At 37.5% G+C, this 22,356-nt stretch overlaps 1 protein-coding gene across 2 annotated transcripts in view; it reads right to left on the bottom strand.

Moving 5' to 3' along the window:
• LOC137013332 (ceramide transfer protein) overlaps positions 1–14,120 on the bottom strand; it is a 41,166-nt gene extending 27,046 nt beyond the window's left edge. The window contains exons 1-2 of one of the 2 annotated variants that reach the window (XM_067377032.1): positions 13,785–14,120; positions 11,111–11,245 (exon numbers count right to left, since the gene is read on the bottom strand). In XM_067377032.1, the coding sequence (XP_067233133.1) occupies positions 11,111–11,245; positions 13,785–13,928 (279 nt within the window). In that variant the 5' untranslated portion in view covers positions 13,929–14,120. The remainder of the gene's footprint in view (positions 1–11,110; positions 11,246–13,784) is intronic. The other variant, XM_067377033.1, reaches the window with a different exon arrangement.
• Between the last annotated feature and the right edge of the window lie 8,236 nt (positions 14,121–22,356).

Here is a 22,356-nt window from a genome sequence, read left to right as displayed (position 1 = left end):
CCTCTGAAAGCCTGAGGCGCTCAAAGGCTCCAGCAGAAATGGGCTAATCGAACTTTACAGCAGCTCTGCAGTGACTGCCTCAAGATTTAAAGGGACAAAACGCCTCCAGTCGATCTTCACAATCACAAAAATTGTGATTCACCAACCTGCAGATGTCATTAGCAGTGTTGGGGAAAGTTACTTTTAAAAGTAATGCATTATTGTGTTACTCCCTAAAAAAGTAACTGTTACTTAGTTACTTTTTATGAAAAGTAATGTGTTACATTACTTTTGTGTACTCACCTGGGATGGGCTTGCTTGTTTGTTTTTTAATTACAAGAAAAATATATATATTTTTGGCAAATATTAATGCCCTTTCACACCAAAAGTGATATTAAAAAGCCTCAGGCTTAAGGAAATGCATATTCATGCCTATACAGTAAAGGGTGCAGTTCAAACAAACTATTCAGCTGTGCTGCCATTCTGGAATACAGAAGAATAGGAACAGGAGATAGTGTTGTCACTTCGATACCAAATCGGTACTGAAATTTTAAAAATGTGATGCTTTGAGCACTCTTGAGTGGATTCATAAACACCTCTGATTGGCCATTTTGTTCACAAGCTCAACAGATATGCCTGTGATTGGCTACAATGACCAACACATGGGAGTGTTTGAATTTGAAAGTGTTTTGAAGTAGTAGGCGTCTATCTGTGGACCGGTCCCACTGAGAGACACCTGCTCCCAAACACTCCCATGTGTATCTGTGCAAACGCTCAGTGAAGAGCATCATTTACTATTTACAACATGTTTTTGAAGCGTTGATCACTGTAGCCAACCACAGACATATCTGATGAGCGTGTGAACACAGTGGCCAATCAGAAGTGTTTACAAATACGCGCAACAGCACTCAAAGACTCACATTTTTAAAATTTCAGTATCAAAAGTCAGTACTTTTTGAAAACACTACAGCGCTTCAAACCATGAGATCGCATACAGTAAGTGAAAGATGCCGTAATGGGTCAAAATGAGTGTTTGTTTTTGCTTTGTAAGAGTTTCTGCGTCGCATATGTTCTCTCAAAACAATGTGTATACTGTGTTGCGTGTAATGGTAAATTGCAGCATGCATTTGTGGGAAGCTTTGATGCTTTCAACTCAATGAGAGCAAAATAAAACTGCATGAATCGAAGCGTTGCGGTGTTGTTGATCCCCTCTTCCCCCTTCACTCCGCAGCTTAACCACACCCACTTTTGTAGCATTTTTCAAAACTGCATTGAGAACTGACTGCTGCTGAAACAGGGGGTTTCTTGACCCTTTAAAGACAATGTGTGAAAATTGTAGCACTAGCATCACTAAAAACAATCGTAACAATAATAATTGCTTTCACAAAGATAGGTTTTGACAAAGAAACCGCTGCTGGTCAAGGTGAGGAAAACAGGTGCTGCCGTCTGTTTCAGATATTTCAACACTGGTTGTGTTGTCTGAGGAAGTGCAAGCACACTTTGTGTGATACTCATTTGTGGTGAGTCCAAACCAGGTCACAGTCATGACTTCAGATGGTGGCCCAGAGTTTACCATGTGACAGAAGGTGAGGACATGCACACAATGGCTAAGAGAATGAGAACAAGCCACTTGATAGACCTCCCCTGGGTTTAGCACATCACACTAATCGAAAATGCAAATGCAAACACACACACACACACACACACACACACACACACACACACACACACACACACACACACACACACACACACACACACACACACACACACACACACACACACACACACACACACACACACACAATGTCATTGACATTTTAAAATGCACTTGACTCCCTTTCTCTCCAAGGCAGCTGTAACTACAAAAACCGTTGCCTTTATCAAATATTCAGCAGGTCAATACTAGTGTGTGTGTGTGTGTGTGTGTGTACATATGTTGGGCATGAGTGCTAAGTGATGATATATTTATAAACTGTAAAAATTAGCCTACTTTATAAAAAGTGGCAGGTGTGCAAATACGACTTTGTGAATCAGTATATATTTTTAGCACATCTTCTCAGAAATGACACATGCATGGATAGTTTTAGGGAAAAACAGAAGATTCGATTTCTCTGAAATACAGTTATGAAGACATTAAAAAGCCATTTTTTTCAGTTTGCAATGAAAGCTTTGATGAAAATTAGCATGGTAAAGTAATATGTCATCCTACAGCGATGTTCTGCCACGACAAAAAGAACCAATGCTGCTGTTTTATTTCACCAGAGCTTCATTTAATGTCTGAAAGGCTTTTACACACCGTTTATTGAACTCGGTGACACTGCCGACATCAGCGTTAATAAAAGATGCACGTCCATAAAAACTCTCCTCTTCATTGTCTGCCTCAGTGCTGCTGTAAACTAATGACAACGAACTCCTCTTCTGTTACAGAGTAAACATCCAGTTTCTGTTTTATCACCACACATGGGCTAATACTGAACTCACTCAGAACAATCTTTATAAGAATAGTCATTTGAATGAAAATACTGTGTTCATTTGGTGAGATGTTTCTGTGTAAATGACTCACAAAAAACTGTGGCATGCAAATGTTGTGAAGATCATAGAATCATTTTCCCATTTTGTGGAGCCAGAGAGGTTCAGCACATGAGAATCAAGTCATGTTTACAGAAGACTGACGGGTCGGTAACTCATCTGGTAGCAGTTTTGATCAGGTTCTCTTGTGGTTTAGGTTTGGATAAATGAAAGCATTTCTGGACTGGTATAAATGAGAGAGCAATCTGAACAATATTCAGCCCAAAACCCACATGAATTATCTCAAAAAACCACAGCAGAATACACACAGGACCTGCCGGGTTTGGACACTAAAGAAAGCGTTCACAAACACGACAGGAAGACCCAAGATTGATCCATTTTATCTCTAGTAAAACCAGCAAAAAGAAACGAAAACCATCAGTTCAAAATGAGTGTAACTCGATACACACTGTTTGCACATTTAAATTGCTTTTATGGTTTCTGCTTTTCCTCTTTTGTCTCGTCATCTCTGATTCTTTCTCTTTTACTTCTCTTTACTCTTCTTACTTAACATTAAAGGTGCTAAAGAGGATGTTTTGTTTTATATATTTTTGAAATATTACTTGAAACTGTCTTTACTAACTGATAAAAGACTATTCATTAGGTGCACTGAAAGGAATAATATTAATATACATCATCTGTGCACGAGGTAGGGCCTTAAAAACATCAGCCAATTGTTTACACGATCATCGCGTAAACGATTGGCCCTCTGGCTTGTCAATCACTGCCGTGACGTTCCTTGTGAGAGACGAGCGCGGCTGCGCGCTCCAGTAACTTTCCACACTCCACAGGCGCCGCATGCAATGTTTTTGTCAGGAGACAGGAGTAACAACTGCAGATTATGAGTTACCTGCGGTGAGTCCGACATAATGAATCCACGAACACGACACAGCGAATGCCGGTGGTAAACACTCGTGTTCCAATACTCGTGCACAAGTTTTGGGAGGCGTTCCCTCGAAATGGGCTGTGAAGGAGGGGGGCTGTTCTTACACATGCGCTGATTTCAAAAACTCACTAACAGTCTTTGGTTTCTCAGTCGACGAAAAGATCCTCTTCAGCACCTTTAAGGACTGTTTTCTGATGTATATATTAGTAATGTAATTTTAGAGTAAAATAACCATTTTATTTTACAGTACAAGAGTGTTGTTAAAATATTAAACAAAAGAAATATATTGTATTTTTAATAATAGCCACAATAGTGGGAATGTGGCTTAAGAAACCTCAAGTAAAATGATATATTTAAAAAAACAAAACAAAAATCTGAAAAAAAAAAAATCTGTGAAGGAATTACTTCACTCCAGGTGAAAATGCAGGTAAATTTCACAAATAAATGACAAAGAAATGGCAAATATAGGGCCCTATGATTTCTGTGATGGAGAAAACGTAGATGGAATCACGGAATCAAGTCATAAAAATTTAATGTTCTGTATAATGTTTAAAGTAGAAAGAATCAAATAGGGCTTTCTTGTAAAACATACTCCAATATGTTTATTTACAACTTCAAAAAATTATTTTAATCACAGTGAAGCTTTTCCTAAATTATCCAACCATAAAGGAATTTTGCCATATGAGTAGTCAATTTGCATTTTTTTTTTTTTTTTTTTTAAATCACTAAATTAAATTTTCTATGCAGATGCGCTTCCCAACAAAACCACCCCCCTCATTCCAGAAATGAATAATTCTTCACAAATATAGCTATTCAAGTCATCTGGTGCAAATTCTTGTAATTTTTTTATATAGCAGAAAAACTAAATATTGCAATTTCAGTTTTTTTGTTTTTTTTTTCCAATATCGTGTAGACCTATTTTTATCTTTGGTTTAAAATAAAAGCAAATGAAGATCAATAAATGCCAAGAATGGTGCAACAAGCACTGGTCTTTCCTCTTCAACATTTATCTTCTTTCTTCTGTAAACTCTGCCTGTCCTGACATGTGCTGCACAAGATCCCACGGCGACGTTTGCAATGACCCGCCCTGCACCAGAATAACCTGTACCTGTGTGTACCTGTCCTCCTGCATATCCCTGATACACCGAGAGTTTTCCCTCTGCTCCTGTCAGACTATGACACAATCCAGGTCCAGCACAGCTCAAAGAAAAATTGCATGTTTACGGGCCACGCTTTCAGAGAGCTTAGCAAGAAAGAAAGAGGCAGAGAGAGAAAAAAAAAAATCCTGCTCACGTGAGGCTAAAACTTGGCAGGCGAAAGCACATAGTTCAAGTTCAATGCACTGTGAGTGCTGAAAGCTGTGTGCCGCGGTCCCTTTATTGAGGTTTTTTTTCTGGGACTGAATATGGTGGTTGATAACAGATCAAGCTCAAAACAATACAAACTAAATGCAGAAAAAAAGAACTTTGCTGGATATGTTGCACATTAAATTTATAGGGGTTCGTAATTATGATTTCACTTTTTTAAACTTTAGTTAGTGTGTAATGTTGCCGTTTGATCATAAACAACATCTGCAAAGTTACGACACTCAAAGTTCAATGCAAAGAGATATTTTCTTTTACAGAAATCACTTTTTAAAGGACCACAGCAAACTGCTGGTAGAGGCTATAACAAGCTTCTTCCTGGTTTAGTGACATCACAAACCCAAAATTTACGTAAACCCCACTCCCGAGAACACACAACAAACAGGGCGGGGCCATGTTGGGCTGCTTTAGAGAAGAGGAAGAGTTGTTGTAGTAGAGTGTTGTTGACATGCCGTCATTTTATGCCAGACCGCTTCACAATCGAGGGTCAATTCAACACAAAAGATGAACATGACGGCACATGCTAGTGGATGAGTTGAATCAACTCCACAGCAACTACATCAATTTATCCACTAACCATTCAGAAACGTCCAGTTTCATTCTAAAAGTTGTAACTTCTTCCTGAGTCTCTCCATCAGTGTCGACTCCGGTTTGAACAATGTAAGGATGAACACCGTTACTGACAATCCTCATTTTGGCTGCGTGAGATTCTCCAGCTTTGTTGTTGTTGAGCTGTTAAAGCTCCACCCTCTTCTGGAAAGGGGGCGGGGAGCAGCAGCTCATTTGCATTTAAAGGGACTCACACAAAAACGGCGTGTTTTTGCTCACACCCAAATAGGGAATTTTGACAAGCTATTACGGGTGTGACGAGATTAAATTGTGAAGAGATTTCTCGTCGAAGCGAAAAGCAGTCTTGTGATAATGTGAGGGTGAAATTAGGATATAATATGCCACCGCTACGTTTACATTATGCCTCCACTGTCATTTTGCTTTTTATAGAAATAAAAAAAAAAACATTTAATTCAGTTGGATAATGGTCGCTGCCGCTCCCTATTCACAGAGTACGCACGACCGCGAAAGTGAAAGTAAACGCGAGCGCGTGTTCAAACGCGATGTCAATACCCCGCATTTGAAAGCGGCTCCCTGATGAATGCAAATATCTTCCAATATGAGAGCTATCTTAGGCTGGGCAGTGTAGCTGTAAGCATCTCTCAGCTCTGTATCATGCTTAAAGAAAAATGTGGTCTCTATTTGCACTTTGAATATTGAGAGAGTGCTTTGATTATGGTTGCACTTATTGATTGCACTTAATACTAAAAGAAAACTGTTATTTATTTTGATGGTAACACTTTACAACAAGGTTTCATTAGTTAATGTTAGTTAACTTTACATGAACTAAGGAAGAACAATACTTCTACACTATTTTAGTTCATGTTAATTTCAACATTTACTAATACATTGTTACAATCAAAAGTTGTACTTGTTAACATTACTTAATGCACTATCATGAACTAACCATGAATGACTATTTTTATGTTTAATTAACATTAAAGATTAATAAATACTGTAGCAAAGATATTGCTCATTGTTGATGTTGGTTAATACATTAATGTTAATAAATGAGACCTTATTGTAAAATTTTACCATTTTTATTTATACTCATTATTTCTATGAACAATTTGTGGAAAGGAATTCAGTTAGGAGGGCAAAAGTTGTAGAAGCTCATAAATCATGTACAGTAAGATCTGAAGAGACTTGAAGCCAGTCAGTTGAGTTTGCAGCAAAACGTTTTACAGTACTTGAGTATTGTTGTCTTTTACTGCATATCATAATTCATACTCATAAAGTAGAACTGAAATTACATTAATTACAAGATGATTAGTAAAAACTTTTCAAATGCACCTGCAGATTATTTTTCTAGTCATCTTTGAAGATTTCTTAAAAATAGTGTGTAAAAATCTCGTCTCGTTCTCATGAATTCAATCTCGTGTCTCATCTCGTGAGCTACCCGTCTCGTCACACCCCTACAAGCTATAATAAATTATCTGTGGGGTATTTTGAGCTGAAACTTCAGACACACTCTGGAGACACCAGAGACTTATATTACATCTTGTGAAAGGGGCATTGTAAGTCCCCCTTTAATACTTATCAAATCACTAATCCTATGTAGAGCAATAGAAGCATGCATCACTAACAATGTGAAAAAGAACATGTTGGATTCGTTAAGCGATGTTGACAGACCGATTAAATCAGACTGAGTGTCTGTGAAATTGTTTGTGTCATCACACTGATTGATCCTTCACAATCCGCCTCCATCTCCTGAGGTCTGAAATTCACAAATCTAATCAAGTCCAATTCAACAGCCCGAGTGTCTCACAAAAAGACACACAATTAACACCGTTTCCAGCTAATGTGCTGATCTGAGCGCTGAAGCAGCGAGACCCAGTTTTATAGGGACACACAATGAGGCATTCTGGGTTTAGATCAGATATCCATGTGGAAGGTATAATCCTGTTGTGTCTGCAAGGGTTAAGCCTGTCTGATTTTGGGGTGGTCCTGTGGTCTTAGACACTTAAAACTGTAATGTGTGAGCCGTTTAAGTATGCGTGAGTCATGTGAGGACAGTGTAATCGCAGGCGGGAAGATCGGTGTGACACAATAACCTGTTTTTTGTGAGGATTTATGAGGACAGATTTGCTGCCGTATGTGTGCTGAATCAATCTGAATAAAGCTGCTTCATATTTATTCGGAGAAGAACAGATTTACTAAGAAAGGGAAATAAGTTTAGATGCACTTTGAATGCAGAAAATTTATCTGTTTAGTGTTTATGCACTCTTGAGATTACAAGAAAATACTTCGTCCAGTGACCAGAGCCCAAAATTAACAGCAGCAAGTGCCAAATGAGAGTAAGAAAACAGTTTAAACACAGTGGCCAGATGGCAGGTACATTTATGAGGAACTGCAACATAATACATGGCTGAAATCAAACGGTTAGAATGAGTCTGTTCCTCGCTGAAACACAAGAGAGTCAATACACAGACGTACAATCTGTCAGCTGAAGAAAACATTCATTGGGGCCCTAGTATGATTTCCACGGTGCAGAAAACAAAGATGGAATCGCAGAATTCAGTCATAAAAATGGAATTTACTGTTTATGGCGGAATGTCACGGAATTTGTCAAATTTTTGACGAATAAATAAAAAGTAGGTCAGTACGCTTGGAGCGGCATTTAATAGACAGAGCCGTAGATCACTGACAAGCTGCGCAATATTGCGTTCATATCACAGATGAACCGCCTTCGATAATGAGCGCGATATTGCGTGGCTTATCAGTGAACAGGCTCTGTCTATTAAATGCCACTCCATCTGAAAGCAGGTGATGGCGATTTAGCGGCAATCAGGGACTGATACCTGACAAAATGTGCGTGACAATCACATGCGATATATCACCCAGCCCTACTCCAGAGCCGCTCTGAGAGTCACTTCATGAACATTTTACCATTTCATTCGAGAAAAACTACCGTCACATCATAAACAGAAACTCAAGGCAACCCGTCAAAACAAAAGTTTGGTTCAACTTGAAGAAAATATGACAGAAATATATTACTGTTGTATAGTAGAATTTAGCTACGTCTCAATTTAATAATACTACTACTAATAAGTTTTAATAATAATTTTATTTTTGTAAGGAATAAATCACAATTTTAGTTTTAATTTTAACAGTAAAGCTCTATTGTGCGGCACTTTGATATGATTAAAAGATTAATTAAATTAATTAAAAGATTAATTAAATTAATGTTTTATGCCTTCATTTGATTGCCAGAAAAATTTAAATACACAAAACAGAATTTCTGAAAAAACAAAAACAAAAGATTTCATAAAAATTGAATTTAAAAAAAAATAATAATAAATGTTATTGTTTTTATGAATTTAATTAATTAGATATGCTTTTTTATTATTCAAATATAATTAAACCATTCAAATGGAATACAGAAAACGTAAAACAGAAAACAAAATTTAATAAAAATAAAACAGATTGAGGGAATTTTTTTTTTACATATTTTATAGGGCCCTAAAAATATATATGTTTTGTTAAACTTTGAATAAATTGTTGTTAAATTGTGCAAGTTTCATAATTACTAACCATTTAAAAAAAATGTAAACAGAAAAAAAAAAAAACAGAATTCGGAGAAAAAAAAAAACAAAACAAAAAGAAATTCAGAAAGAATTTCATAGGGCCCTACATTCATCATGGCTTGTGCATCATTTCTCGAAAAACTAGGAATATTCCTTGCATTAAGCTACAAATTATTGGGAGCAAAAAGCCCAATATTGTCCAATTTTTGACAGAAACATGCAAAATGGCTTATATATGATGCACAACGACCTGCACTGAAACTAAAATGCAAGGACTAATCAGTTAAATAATTAAATATAGAAAAAAAAATTTGTAAAAAAGGTGTCAGTGCCGGTAAGCAATATTTAAGGCTGATAAATTCTGTCAATTCATTCACCATTGGTCCAGTGTGGCGGAAAGTTAATTTTGTACCCTAAATGTCACATTTCCATCACACGCTTGAGTTTAATACCAAAGTTAATATTTATGCTAAACCATAATGGTTAGAGTTCAACAAATACACAGCTGAAAAAAGCCACTCTCACGTCACACAGAGTCTTAAAACAAAGGAGCCATTTTTCTCTCGCTCAAAGGCAAAATGCAAAACACCAAATTAGAATGTCGAACTCACAGCATCTACCGGCAGCTTTAAACACAAACCACCTGAACACAGGCTGTGCACACGCTCACAAACCTACAAATCCCCTCATTCATCAATCCTGACTATTTCAGACTTCACTTCTCATTTTTGGGTGTTTAATGAGTTTGCTTATGGCTAAAACGGCAGAGCAGACTTGTATGTTAAGAGTTTCGGTTTAATCATTGAAGGACCAGCTGTAACAGGGTCGCCATAAGGACTTGTACCTCTCCAGTGGTCTCCATAACAACACAACCTTCGCCCTGTTTCCTCATTTTCAGTGGTGACGCAAGATACTTCAAGAATGGAGTGTTGCAGCACATGTCGAAATCTGTGTGGTCATGAGTTAATCTTCAACGCAATGCAGGGAATTCTCATTTCAATCTGTTTGTCTAATATCTAGAGCTAATCAGATCATAAGCAATCAACCTGAATGGTGCATTAAGCAGTTACCTGAGCACATTCAGCAACATCTAACATCCAAGAAAGGAGTCAAACATGACATATTAAAAGGCAAATACAGTGTCTCTGGGCTTCTGCAGGTGCACAAGCTTGAATTTAGCATGAATTGGGGGAAAATAGGCCACAGTCTGTCTATGCCAGGCCGATTGCCTGTGGCAAAGGATCGTGTCTGTCCTCCGTCAATCTCTTTTCTCCTCTCCCCTGCCCTAAAAAGAGCTCTCAGCACATCTCCTGCCTCAGCGCTAATCATTTTAGATGAAGCACAACCATAACACCAAATCTAATTTCTAGAGATGCAGCAATACAGACATTTTATAACCAATACGATGGCCCAAAACAATTAATGAAGTTTCAAGTATTCAATTCACCGGATTATACAAAAGCAGATATTTCCACATGGTTATTAATGTGACATCACATACCTCAAGTCAAGAAATCAGAAATTAAAATATTATAATGCACAAATATAGTTATTGTACAATAAAATATAGTACTACTAAAGCTGAGAGGAATAGAAGACCTTATATAATCAGACTAATATTGAAATTTCATGTATCCCTTCTAGAGATGTCATCAAATCATACCAAAAATCTAGTAGTCAGTACAGATACCACCAAAAGGACACAATACTCAATACCAAAGTCAATACCATGGTTAAAAAAACAAAACAAAAACAATAAAACTTTATTTAAACCTTTCAGGACCTGAATTTTATTTCAGAAAATGGGGGGAATTCCCCCCTTAGGTTACTCTTTGGGGGGAGCACCATTTAAATATTGTAAGCAGCAAGCTCATTGGCTGCAGATGCAACATGAACCAATCAGCTTGTGCCGAGTAGTTAACGCTAAGAATATCATCAGTTTTGCGTTAAGCACCCATCAGCCTTAAAATGTTGATACCGACTTGGTACCGAAGTATTGGTTCTCATGACCCTACTGATTTCCATTCAACTACAGTTCTATAGAATCCCAGCATAACAATCTCCAATTTGAACCAATCCAAGCTTTTGTTCTGAATGCACATCATCATTCTAAATTTGGCTCAGCTCTGAAATTCCCACGGCTGTCTGGAAGGATCTTTCCCCAGGATACTCACTGTGATGACAGCCTTGCTGAGGCAAAGGGAACCACGACAGCCGTACTCTCGTTCGTCTTGGGATTTGTAGTAACTCAAGGTGTTGTTCTTCAGCACGACCCAACGGTCCTGCCATCCGTGAATGTAGTTAGTCCACTGCAGAGGGAACACAAAAGATGAAACTTTGATATGAGAAAACCACAGAGAGAACAAGTATGAGTTATTATCATTTCTATCATGACAACTCTGAGAAAATTTTTTGCACTGTAATGACAGTGCTTCCCACAGGTTTGAAATATACTTGCGGTGGTAGCCGGGTGAAAAATCCTCCCATTACCCATGGCACAAAAATGGTCTACTACATGTGACAAACAAATAATGTGTGATTTTTAACAGTATTTTTATTGAAATTAATTTTAATTACATAGCATACTATTACATACTAATATTATGCATTATTATGCAAAACTACAGCATTTAAATGGTTCTCCTTTTACGATGTTCTCCTTGCTGTCATATAGTGTCTCTCTCAGTGAATGGGACACAGATTTTACTAGTGAATAGTATATAATAATATATGTGTCAAATAATGTTCTTAGTCTTTTCTTCCTGTGGGGGGGACTACAATAATTTACTATGAATTAAATAGAAATCAAATTAAATACAATTTATTGTGTAACCAAAATACAAATAATGCCCAAAAGAAAAAGAAAAAAACTTAACGTGTGACTTTTAATTATAAACAAGCCCGAAATACACCAGGACTCTTATTTTGAAATGTCTGTACTCTTGCAGATATAAAAGTATACGGATATAAAAGTATAAGAGGATAAAAATAATAAAAGCAAAAATGTCTCCAAATATACTTGGGCGGCCGTTAATATACCTGGGTGGCCTGCCCAAGTAAAGTCTATGTGTGGGAAGCACAGAATGATATGGAAATGTTAAAGTGGACCTATTATGCCCCTTTTCACAAGATGTAATATATTGTTCCCAGTGAAGTTTCAGCTTAAAATCCCCCACAGATCATTTATTATAGCTTGTCAAATTTGCCCCTATTTGGGTGTGAGCAAAAACACGCCGTTTTTGTGTGTGTCCCTTTAAATGCAAATGAGCTGCTGCTCCCGCCCCCTTTCCAGAAGAGGGCGGAGCTTTAACAGCTCAACAACAACAAAGCTGGAGAATCTCACGCAGCCAAAATGAGGATTGTCAGTAACGGTGTTCATCCTTACATTGTTCAAACCGGAGTCGACACTGATGGAGAGACTCAGGAAGAAGTTACAACTTTTAGAATGAAACTGGATTTTTCTGAATGGTTAGTGGATAAATTTATGTAGTTGCTGTGGAGTTGATTCAACTCATCCACTAGCATGTGCAAATCTTTTGTGCAAATCCAGTGTTGAATTGACCCTCGTTTGTGAAGCAGTCCGGCGTAAAATGACGGCATGACAACAACACTCTACTACAACAACTCTTCCTCTTCTCTAAAGCAGCCCAACATGGCCTCACCACCTTTGTTGTGTGTTCTCAGGTGCGGGGCTTATGTAAATGTTGGGGTTAGTGATGTCACTAACCCAGGAAGAAGCTTGTTGCAGTCTCTACCAGCCGTTTGTTGTAGTCCTTAAAAAGCAATTTATGTAAAAGAAAATATCTACGCGCCATCCAGAGTTTCATGACTGAACTAGGTATTAACTAAAGCCATAACATATTACATCTGCCACGTTGTCATTGTCATGTGACCTACGGCGTGAGTTGCATTGCTTCACTTCCATCCACAATTCCTCAAACAGCAAAAACAAGTACATAAATGATAAACACTGGAGTGCACACAGCCATATTATTCACTTATGATGACAATGCACAACTGATTATATTGTTGAATATATAAATATCCTCAATGGAGAAGGTGTTTAAGTCATTGCATGTGGAATAATTCAGTAATCTCTCATGGAAAACGCTCCACTCATCACAAAACCAGATGATCAGCTGTCTGAGTCATGAGGAGAGGTTTTCTCGTTTAATCCCATCAGGAAGAAAAGACGAGCAGATGAACTCTAGTAACCCCTACTAACTCCAGCTTCAGCTCATGACCTGCTGCATCCCTTCAGTATAATTATACTGATTATACATGCATAATGAAAGACATTCATGTATCACATATTAAGTAGACTATTAATAATTTAAAAAAAAAAACTTGGTTAACACAACCTTGTGGTCTAAAGAGCAGCATATGGTCACCTTTAAAAAAAATAAAACCAAATTATCATTAACGTAATGCGAACAAATAATGATATATTTTTAGTATTTGTTGCACTGCGTTTGACTTGTGCTTAATTTAATTAAAAAAAAACAAAACAAAAAAAAACATGTGTCTGGGCTGTAATGAGAATATAATGAGAGTCATCAATGAGGAACAGATCAGAAGTAAAAAAAAATATATATGTATATATGGCATATTACGGTGATGTAAAAATCTGTTTAAATGTCATAAAAATAATGTCACCATGCAAAATATCTTAGTGACCCTAAAATATGCATAACTACAATTGTTCCTTTTGATTTTAAACATGTTCTTGACAGGCTTCGTGACATTTACCTAACTGACTGACGTTTGTTTACATCGGATCAGGTGGAAACACACACACAAACACGCGCTTTCCCTGTTCGCGAGGCGTTATTCGAGATCTTTACCCACCTTACTGAGCACCCCGCTGAATTCCACCACCCCTCCGTGCGGTCCGGGTCCTGGTTCGGCGTCCAGATCCTCCTCGGAACCGGAGGAGTTCCAGCTCTGGCTGTCCGGCAGGAGCCTGCCGTTAGGAAGCGGGCTGGAATTCATAACGAACGCTCGAACGCTCCACTGAGGGGGAAAAACGACAAAAACAGAAGGATCGCGGGCGTAATATCAGCGATGAATCTCGGTTAGAAGGCCTCGCATCGATTATGCTGTTGTATATCCCGAAAATAAGCGATAAATGTGGAAGTAAACCGTCCGTGTGTTGATTTCACGCGAGTCTGTGAGCATGTCAGCGTGAGGCTGCGCGAGGCGAGAGCGAGAGACACCCGCCCCCTCTCTCTCCCTCTCCCTCTCTCTCTCTCTCTCTCTAAAAAAAAAAAACGCCCTCTAAATCAACATCAGCTGCCAAAAGAGATTATGTTCACTCACAATAACAAAAACACGCGAACGGATCGAAAAAAAATGTGGCAAAAAATAATAATTTCACCATATCTATTTTTCCCTCAATTTTTTACGCCAACGTCATCCTCAACGGCGGAGGCGCGCGCTTGCAGCTCTACCTCCAGCGCGAGGGGCGCTGGCTAGTGTATGACGTCACCAAAGCGTTGTTTCCTTAAATGGAAACTTTTGCCCCGCCTTTCTTCAGAAATGATTGGCAGTTTGAGAGAGTTTGAAAGCACCAAGCTTTTGGATTTTACAGCATTTGGGTGAATATTAATAATATTCTTAACAATAACGTAAATGATTGATGTAAACATTAATTATTTATCATTTTGTCGATATATTGGTATATTGGTGTGTGAGTAACGTTTATTTTTAACAAATATTGATTGGTTAAATGCTAAATAGCGGTTGGTAATCATGGTAACGCCACTGTAAACAGCAAAACATTAACGTTACGTGAGGCGATTCCCATCTTAATATCAGTATATATATATATATATATATATATATATATATATAACTACCATTCAAAAGTTTGGAAACATTACTATTTTTAATGTTTTCGAAATAAGTCTCTTCTACTCATCAAGCCTGCATTTATTTGATCATGTGACACTGAAGACTGGAGTAATGATTGTGAAAATTCAGCTTTGCATTACAGAAAAAAAATAATATTTTAAAGTATATTAAAATAGAAAACCATTATTTTAAATTGTAATAATATTTCACAATATTACTGTTTTTTCTGTATTTTTGACTTTCAAAAACATTACAAATAGTAATGTTTCCAACCTTTTGAATGGTAGTGTGTTTATATATATATATATATATATATATATATATATATATATATATATATATATATATATATATATATATATATATATATATATATATATATATATATATATATATATATATATATATATATATATATATATATATATATATATATATATATATATATATATATATATATATATATATATATATATATATATATATATACAGAGAGAGAGACTGTTGTGGGTGGTTTCCAGGCCTTTGCTATGTAGTTGCTAAGGTGTTTAGCATGTTTCTATGCGGTTGAGTGTATTGTCTTTGGTTGCTAGGTTGTTTACTAGATTACTCAAATCACTATATGAGCTATAATGATAGTGATGCTTGACTTATTAGTAAACACTACAAATAATGGAATATAAATGTGATTTGTTAAATTAATTTTAACTTATTCCTTTTTGCTTTGTGTTATGATCATTTAAATGCACTTATTCTTAATAAAACAGAGTTTTGACGTTTGTTTCTGAGTTTCAAATAAATATGCCAGGTATATTCGTCAAATTCACTATCTTGTCACACGGATCAGGGAAAAAGCATGATGTAAGTGGGAGAATCCTTTAGTGCAGATTCATATACGTTCTAAACAAACAGAAAAGTGTGACCCACTTCCTCTTCCTGTTGACCTCTGGTGGAGAGTGTGTACTAGTGGTTTGTCACACACATGACCATGAGCTACAAATCAGTTGCCCAAGCACAACTGTGTTTGTACTTTAAATAAAAAAAATTGAGCCTGTGATTTTCCAAACATGTACAAAAAATATATGTGGAAAAATATTCAGTTCAAGGTTGTGGCCATGATAACATTGTTCAAAAAGTGTCAAAAAGTATCACATTTATGTTTCATCAGTTTTGGCATGTGAATGCAAGCTCCATTTATGAGCTCAAGGTTGTGGGAAAACCAATGAATAAATACATAAAACGATACATATACAATAATCACATACAAATGTGTGTTATATTAAACAAATACTAAACGCTGAGCCTCAGAATACACAAAATGCCTACTGAAAGTGACATAATGTACTTAAAGTGCTCTATTTTCATGTTTAATTTTGTTTTATTTAAAAAATGTATTTAGATATCACTTATAGTACATTTGAACCCATAGTGTACTACAAGTGGTAACTAAATATATTTTTTTAATACAGAGATGGTATATTTAAAGCACATTTTAGTTCATATTTCATGCTGTCTCAAAATAGCACAGTTGAGTACAATTAGATGTTCTTAAGATTAGTACTAAAGAAGAAGTTTTAGTATATTAAGTACAAAATTAGTGCGTAAAAATAGAGCACTTGAAGTACATTATAGAAGTGTACTTTTTTCACCTGGGCATTCTCTGTTATATGTATCCATTTTTAATGTCAATATGCCTTGTTGTACTGATTTTTAAAGGCTTTATTTAAAGCAAATAGTACACATTAGAAGTAAGGATGCACTTATATAGTTATTGTGGCTAATAACCAATAATAATAGGCCTTTTGAACTTTGGCAACTGCATGGAGACACCCTTAAAACCACTCCAAACATCTTATCGAGAGTAATGCAATAGCATTATGGTGGTGCGATGTGCACATGCAAGAATTACTCATATTTTCTTCAGAATTTGTTTAATATTATAAGTCATCAAATAATTGTAATTTAAGATGTTTCATTTTTTGAGCTGTTGGCATATTTTCATAGTTGTGGCAGCAGCTGATGCTGATTTAAAGAGTGATTATACTTCCAGGCTATTTTTGTAAAATTGCATTTAGCCTAATAATAGATGCACAGATTGTAGTGTGCATCTTACAAATGGCAGATGAATTTTTTTCTTCAGTCATTGTGATCAGTGCTCAGTATCCTCCATTCATAGCAGTTGTGCCCATTAGCTGTGCATCATTCCCCTGTGACCGAAGCTCAGATATTCAGGTCACTTTACCACACTGAGCTCTGCTAACTGGAGAAAGAGGACTCTGTAATATAATACTATAGACCACAATACCACCTCATTAGTTTTGCCATTAAGGTTACACATGCATATCAAAAGCAAAGCATTAGTGCCCCACCATAAAATGTTCCTGACACTTTCCATTTGTTCACACACATTTTGTCTGACAGGAATGGGTGAACTGCCTTCCTCTGAAACACTGTGGCTGTGTGCTGGAGAAGAAAAGAGGATTGATGGATGTTACGGATGGATGAAGGTGACTCAGTGGATGTGTCACAATGGAGGTATGATGATTTGAACGAATATGTCAAGCTGAAAAAGTTGTGGCCAGGTAGTAGGATGGATGGATAGGCATCCCAGGCAGTCATGTTCAGCATATATATGTATATATATACACCGATCAGGCATAGAAATTATGACCACCTTCCTAATATTGTGTTGGTCCCCCTTTTGCTGCCCTGAGCCGTCGAGGCATGGACTCCTCTAGACCCCTGAAGGTGTGCTGTGGTATCTGCACCAAGATGTTAGCAGCAGATCCTTTAAGTCCTGTAAGTTGTGAGGTGGAGCCTCCATGGATCGGACTTGTTTGTTCAGCACATCCCACAGATTCTTGATTGGATTGAGATCTGGGAAATTTGGAGGCCAAATCAACACCTCAAACTCATTGTTGTGCTCCTCAAACCATTCCTGAACCATTTTTGCTTTGTGGCAGGAGCATTATCCTGCTGAAAGAAGCCACAGCCACCAGGGAATACTGTTTCCATGAAAGGGTGTACATGATCTTCAACAATGCTTAGGTAGGTGGTACGTGTCAAAGTAACATCCACATGGATGACAGCACCCAAGTTTCCCAGCAGAACATTGCCCAAAGCATCACACTGCCTCCACCGGCTTGCCTTCTTCCCATAGTGCATCCTGGTGCCATGTGTTCCCCAGGTAAGTGACGCACACGTGATGTAAAATAAAATGTGATTCTTCAGACCAGGCCACCTTCTTCCATTGCTCCGTGGTCCAGTTCTGATGCTCACATGTCCACTGTTGGCTCTTTCAGCGGTGGACAGGGGTCAGCATGGGCGCCCTGACTGATCTGCAGCTATGCAGCCCCATACACAACAAACTGATGCACTGTGTATTCTGACACCTTTCTATCAGAACCAGCATTAACTTCTGGAACAATCTGAGCTACAGTAGCTCGTCTGTTGGATCGGAACACACAGACCACCATTTGCTGAGTCTTGGCCGCCCATGACCCTGTCACTGGTTCACCACTGTTCCTTCCTTGGAGCACTTTTGATAGACACTGACCACTGCAGACCGGGAACACCCACAAGAGCTGCAGTTTTGGAGATGCTCTGACCCAGTCGTCTAGCCATCACAGTTTGGCCCTTGTCAAACTCGCTCAAATCCTTACGCTTCCCCATTTTTCCTGCTTCTAACACATCAACTTTGAGGACAAAATGTTCACTTGCTGCCTAATATATCCACTCACTAACAGGTGGCGTGATGAAGAGATAATCAGTGTTATTCACTTCACCTGTCGTAATGTTATGCCTGATCGGTGTATAATCATACATTAAATATATATGTTTTGTCAACTGTTTGGCCCTTCATTAATTAGACAGTCTGTGAAAGTGCCACTCATTTAGTATTTTCTCTTTCTATTTCTTTCTCTCTGTATTTCTTCACCTTTCACACAGTGAACACACCAGATGCAGTGCACATTCCTTCTCTGTGCCCGTCTGTCTTACTCATGGGATTGAAGGACTCATGTGAACATGAGTCAGACACAGTTGGCAATGAACGAACATGATCTTATTAGTCATGATTATAGCAAGGGATCTTATGGCACAGGCGCACCCACATTGTCTTATCCTCTTTCACTTCCTTACTTTGCAATTATTAAAATTTCATTGATTACTGAACACAATAAATGATTTTGGACAGTTGGAGTTGAAAATTACATTCCGGCTCCTTTTTTTAGCATCAGACTGTGATTTTATTCAGTTGGAGGATTAAAAAATGTATGATATTTTGAGTCGATTTTGTTATCATGACTTTTAGCAATGAGACACATGATTCTGCATGAGTTTGTTGTGTGGAAAATCTGGTAGTGTATCATCACAGGTTGTTTAGTGTACACATTCTAAAAATTTCTACATTTCCCATAATCCTCCCTGCCAGTCACATGCACACACTCCATTCCAATCATCATCTGCCACATACACCTGAAGCTTGTTATCTAGACTATAAATGACTCACACACACCTCCTGATCGCGAAGTCTTGTTTACCCCGTGTGACATTTCTACCGGTGAACTTGCGTGCAAAGCGTCAGACGAGCTTGAGTGCGAGGTAGCCGCCTGGCTTGAAAGCGACACGGCCGACAAGCTTGAGAGCAAAGCGGCTGGCTGGCTTGGGTGCGAAGTGCTGAAATCAGCGGTGGATCAGCCACACCGGAGTGCAGCGCTCTGTATGTGGCAGATGATGATTGGAGTGGAGTGTGTGCATGTGACTGGCAGGGAGGATTATGGGAAATGTAGTCCGGGAACTGACAGGATTTGTGACAATCATAGCACATGCTAACATAACTTATTTAACATATTTAATGAACAAGTGAGATATTACTCATCACTGACAGTCATTGCTCATAGAGTCAATGTAGTGTTTACCTTCATGTATCTGCTCTTCAGCACAATGGTAACCACAAAAACTCTTTTAAATGTCGAACATAACAGCATTAAACACTAACAGGTCTTTCCCTTCACTAAAAACAAAAAAAAAATATTCTCCTTAAACCCTTGGTATACTTAGCTTTTTTACACGTATGCTAGCATACGCACACAGCCTTGCAAAGTATACTTCACTTGACTCGTACACACTCCATTGTCGCTGTAGCTTGCATGCGTTCCGGTCTGTTCTGTTTATGCAGGTTTTCTTCGACTACCTTGTGAATCGACGCCCCCAGGGCACAGTTGCCACATTGTGGATAAACTAATTACTGCAAAAAAATGAAATGCACATGTGTGACCTGCGCATACAAATAAGCGCAGTTAAAAAAATCAGCTGGTGCGCCTACAGTACGCACATACTTTTCTGATGATGAAATTCACGTCACGCACACTGTACGCTGACCCTCGAGTATGCGTAAAAAGTGAAGTTTACTCTGGGCTTCATCCAGTCCTATGCAAAGCATCCTGGGAATTAGAAATACACTGCCTAATTTCCGAAGTTATCAAGACAGTTTTATTAAGTTACTGCAACTTAATTTTTTTAAAAAGCCATTTAATGAAGAAACAAAATAACGACTTATTTAGTGATGACCGATTTCAAAACCCTGCTTCATGAAGATTCGGAGCACAAATGAATCATTGTGTCGAATCATGATTCAGATCGCGTGCCAAACTGCCAACGGCTGAAATCACGTGACTTTGGCGCTCCGAACAGCAGATTCGATACACTGATCCATTGTGCTCCGATGCTTCCTGAAGCAGTGTTTTGAAATCGACCATCACTAAATAAGTCGTTATTTTGTTTTTTTTTTGGCACACCAAAAATATTCTCGTCACTTTATAATATTAATATTGACCCACTGTACTCACATGAACCGATTTAAATATGTTTTTAGTACATTAATGGATCTTGAGAGAGGAAATGTCATTGCCTCACTGAGCCATCGGATTTCAACTAAAATATCTTAATTTGTGTTCCAAAGATTAATGAAGGTCTTACAGGTGTGGAACGACATGAGGGTAAGTAATAAATCCCAGAATTTTCATTTTTGGGTGAACTAACCCTTTAAGTTGATGTAATGATCAACATTATTATGTCAACAGAACTCTATAAAATAATGTTTGCAACTTAGGTTTAATTAAAACAATGAATTTTTAACTTGAAACCATGCTTTTATTTAAGTTTTGGTAACAAATCCCCTGAATTACTTTTAAGAGTGTAATACCCAGTTTTTCTCTGTAACAATTTACAAAGTGCATGATACTTAGTGTTTTAAAAATCTGTTCAGGTTTTAAAAGTTGTGTAGTAGCGCCTTAAATATGACATTGTGTTGTTGTTCATGTGCGCTCATCTTGAAAATCATTCCAACATGACTTCAAGGCTTTAGATGTACATATTTTTTTGCGCTATGAATCAAATTTTCCTGACGTTTAAAGTTCTTGGCCTCAACCAAAATATAATTGATTCCAACCCTTTCTCCCGAGATAGATACCCAAGGGAAATTCAGGAGCGTACACTTCCATTTCCTGTAAAAAGTGTTTTTATGGCATTCTACACTGTTCATTCAGGTCTGTATGGACCTTGCGGCTGTGTCATGTGTTTCGACTCTGGCTGAGAGCCTGGTTCGGTCATAAGACCCATGAAGGAGACCACAAGACCTCCATCAAGACCTCCATTAGTCCAACAGAACTCCTCCTCTTCCCCCACACGCTCCAGATTAGCAGCGTTCCTCGGAAAGCCAGGCACGACTGGGAATTAGACACGTCTCTTGATTCTGTGGAGCTGAATGGCTCGTTTGGCATGGCATCCAGTTTAGATTGGTTGATTATGGTTTAGCATGGATTTCAGCATGTGACTGACAATAATATTACATAACCTCAAAGCCTGTACATGAACAGTGGACTCTGAGGCATGTGAGGAAGTTGAAGATGCCGGAGATGTTTAACTATGAGTTGACGGAGACCTGAGAAATGCTTTATGTTCATTTAGTTAAAACAGCAGCATGTGAGATTAAACGTCACACATTTCACTTTGTCACTTTCAGTTTTGAAAGGCTATTCTAGGTGATTTCCAGATGTTTTCTTTCTTACCTTCATTCATTTTATCTTTCTTACTTTCATTTCATTTTATTATTTAAGAAGTCTCTTCTGCTCCCCAAGGCTGAATTTATTTGAAAAAAATACAGTAAAAACAGTAATATTGTGAAATCTTATTACAATTTAAAATAACTGTTTTTTATATTGTAATATATTATAATATATATTATAAAATGTAATTAATTTAAATTGATAAAGAATTTATAACACCAAATCATCCTATTAGAATGGTTTCTGAAGGATCATGTGACACTGAAGACTGGAGTAATGATGCTGAAAATCACAGCTTTGATCACAGAAATAAATTACATTTTACAATATATTTAATTAAAAAGCTATGGAAGCTTGTTTCCATCACTAAATAACTCAATAAAAAAGGCAATTGTGACTTTTTATCTCACAATTCTGACTTTTTTCTCAGAATTGCAAGATTTAAACTTGCAATTGCGAGTTATAAAGTTAGAATTGCATGTTATGAAATTAGAGACAAA

The sequence above is a fragment of the Chanodichthys erythropterus genome, chromosome 22 (genome assembly GCF_024489055.1).
Source record: "Chanodichthys erythropterus isolate Z2021 chromosome 22, ASM2448905v1, whole genome shotgun sequence".
Classification (NCBI taxonomy): domain Eukaryota; kingdom Metazoa; phylum Chordata; class Actinopteri; order Cypriniformes; family Xenocyprididae; genus Chanodichthys; species Chanodichthys erythropterus.
Note: the sequence above shows the minus strand (reverse complement) of the source record. Positions and strands in the feature narration are given on the sequence as shown.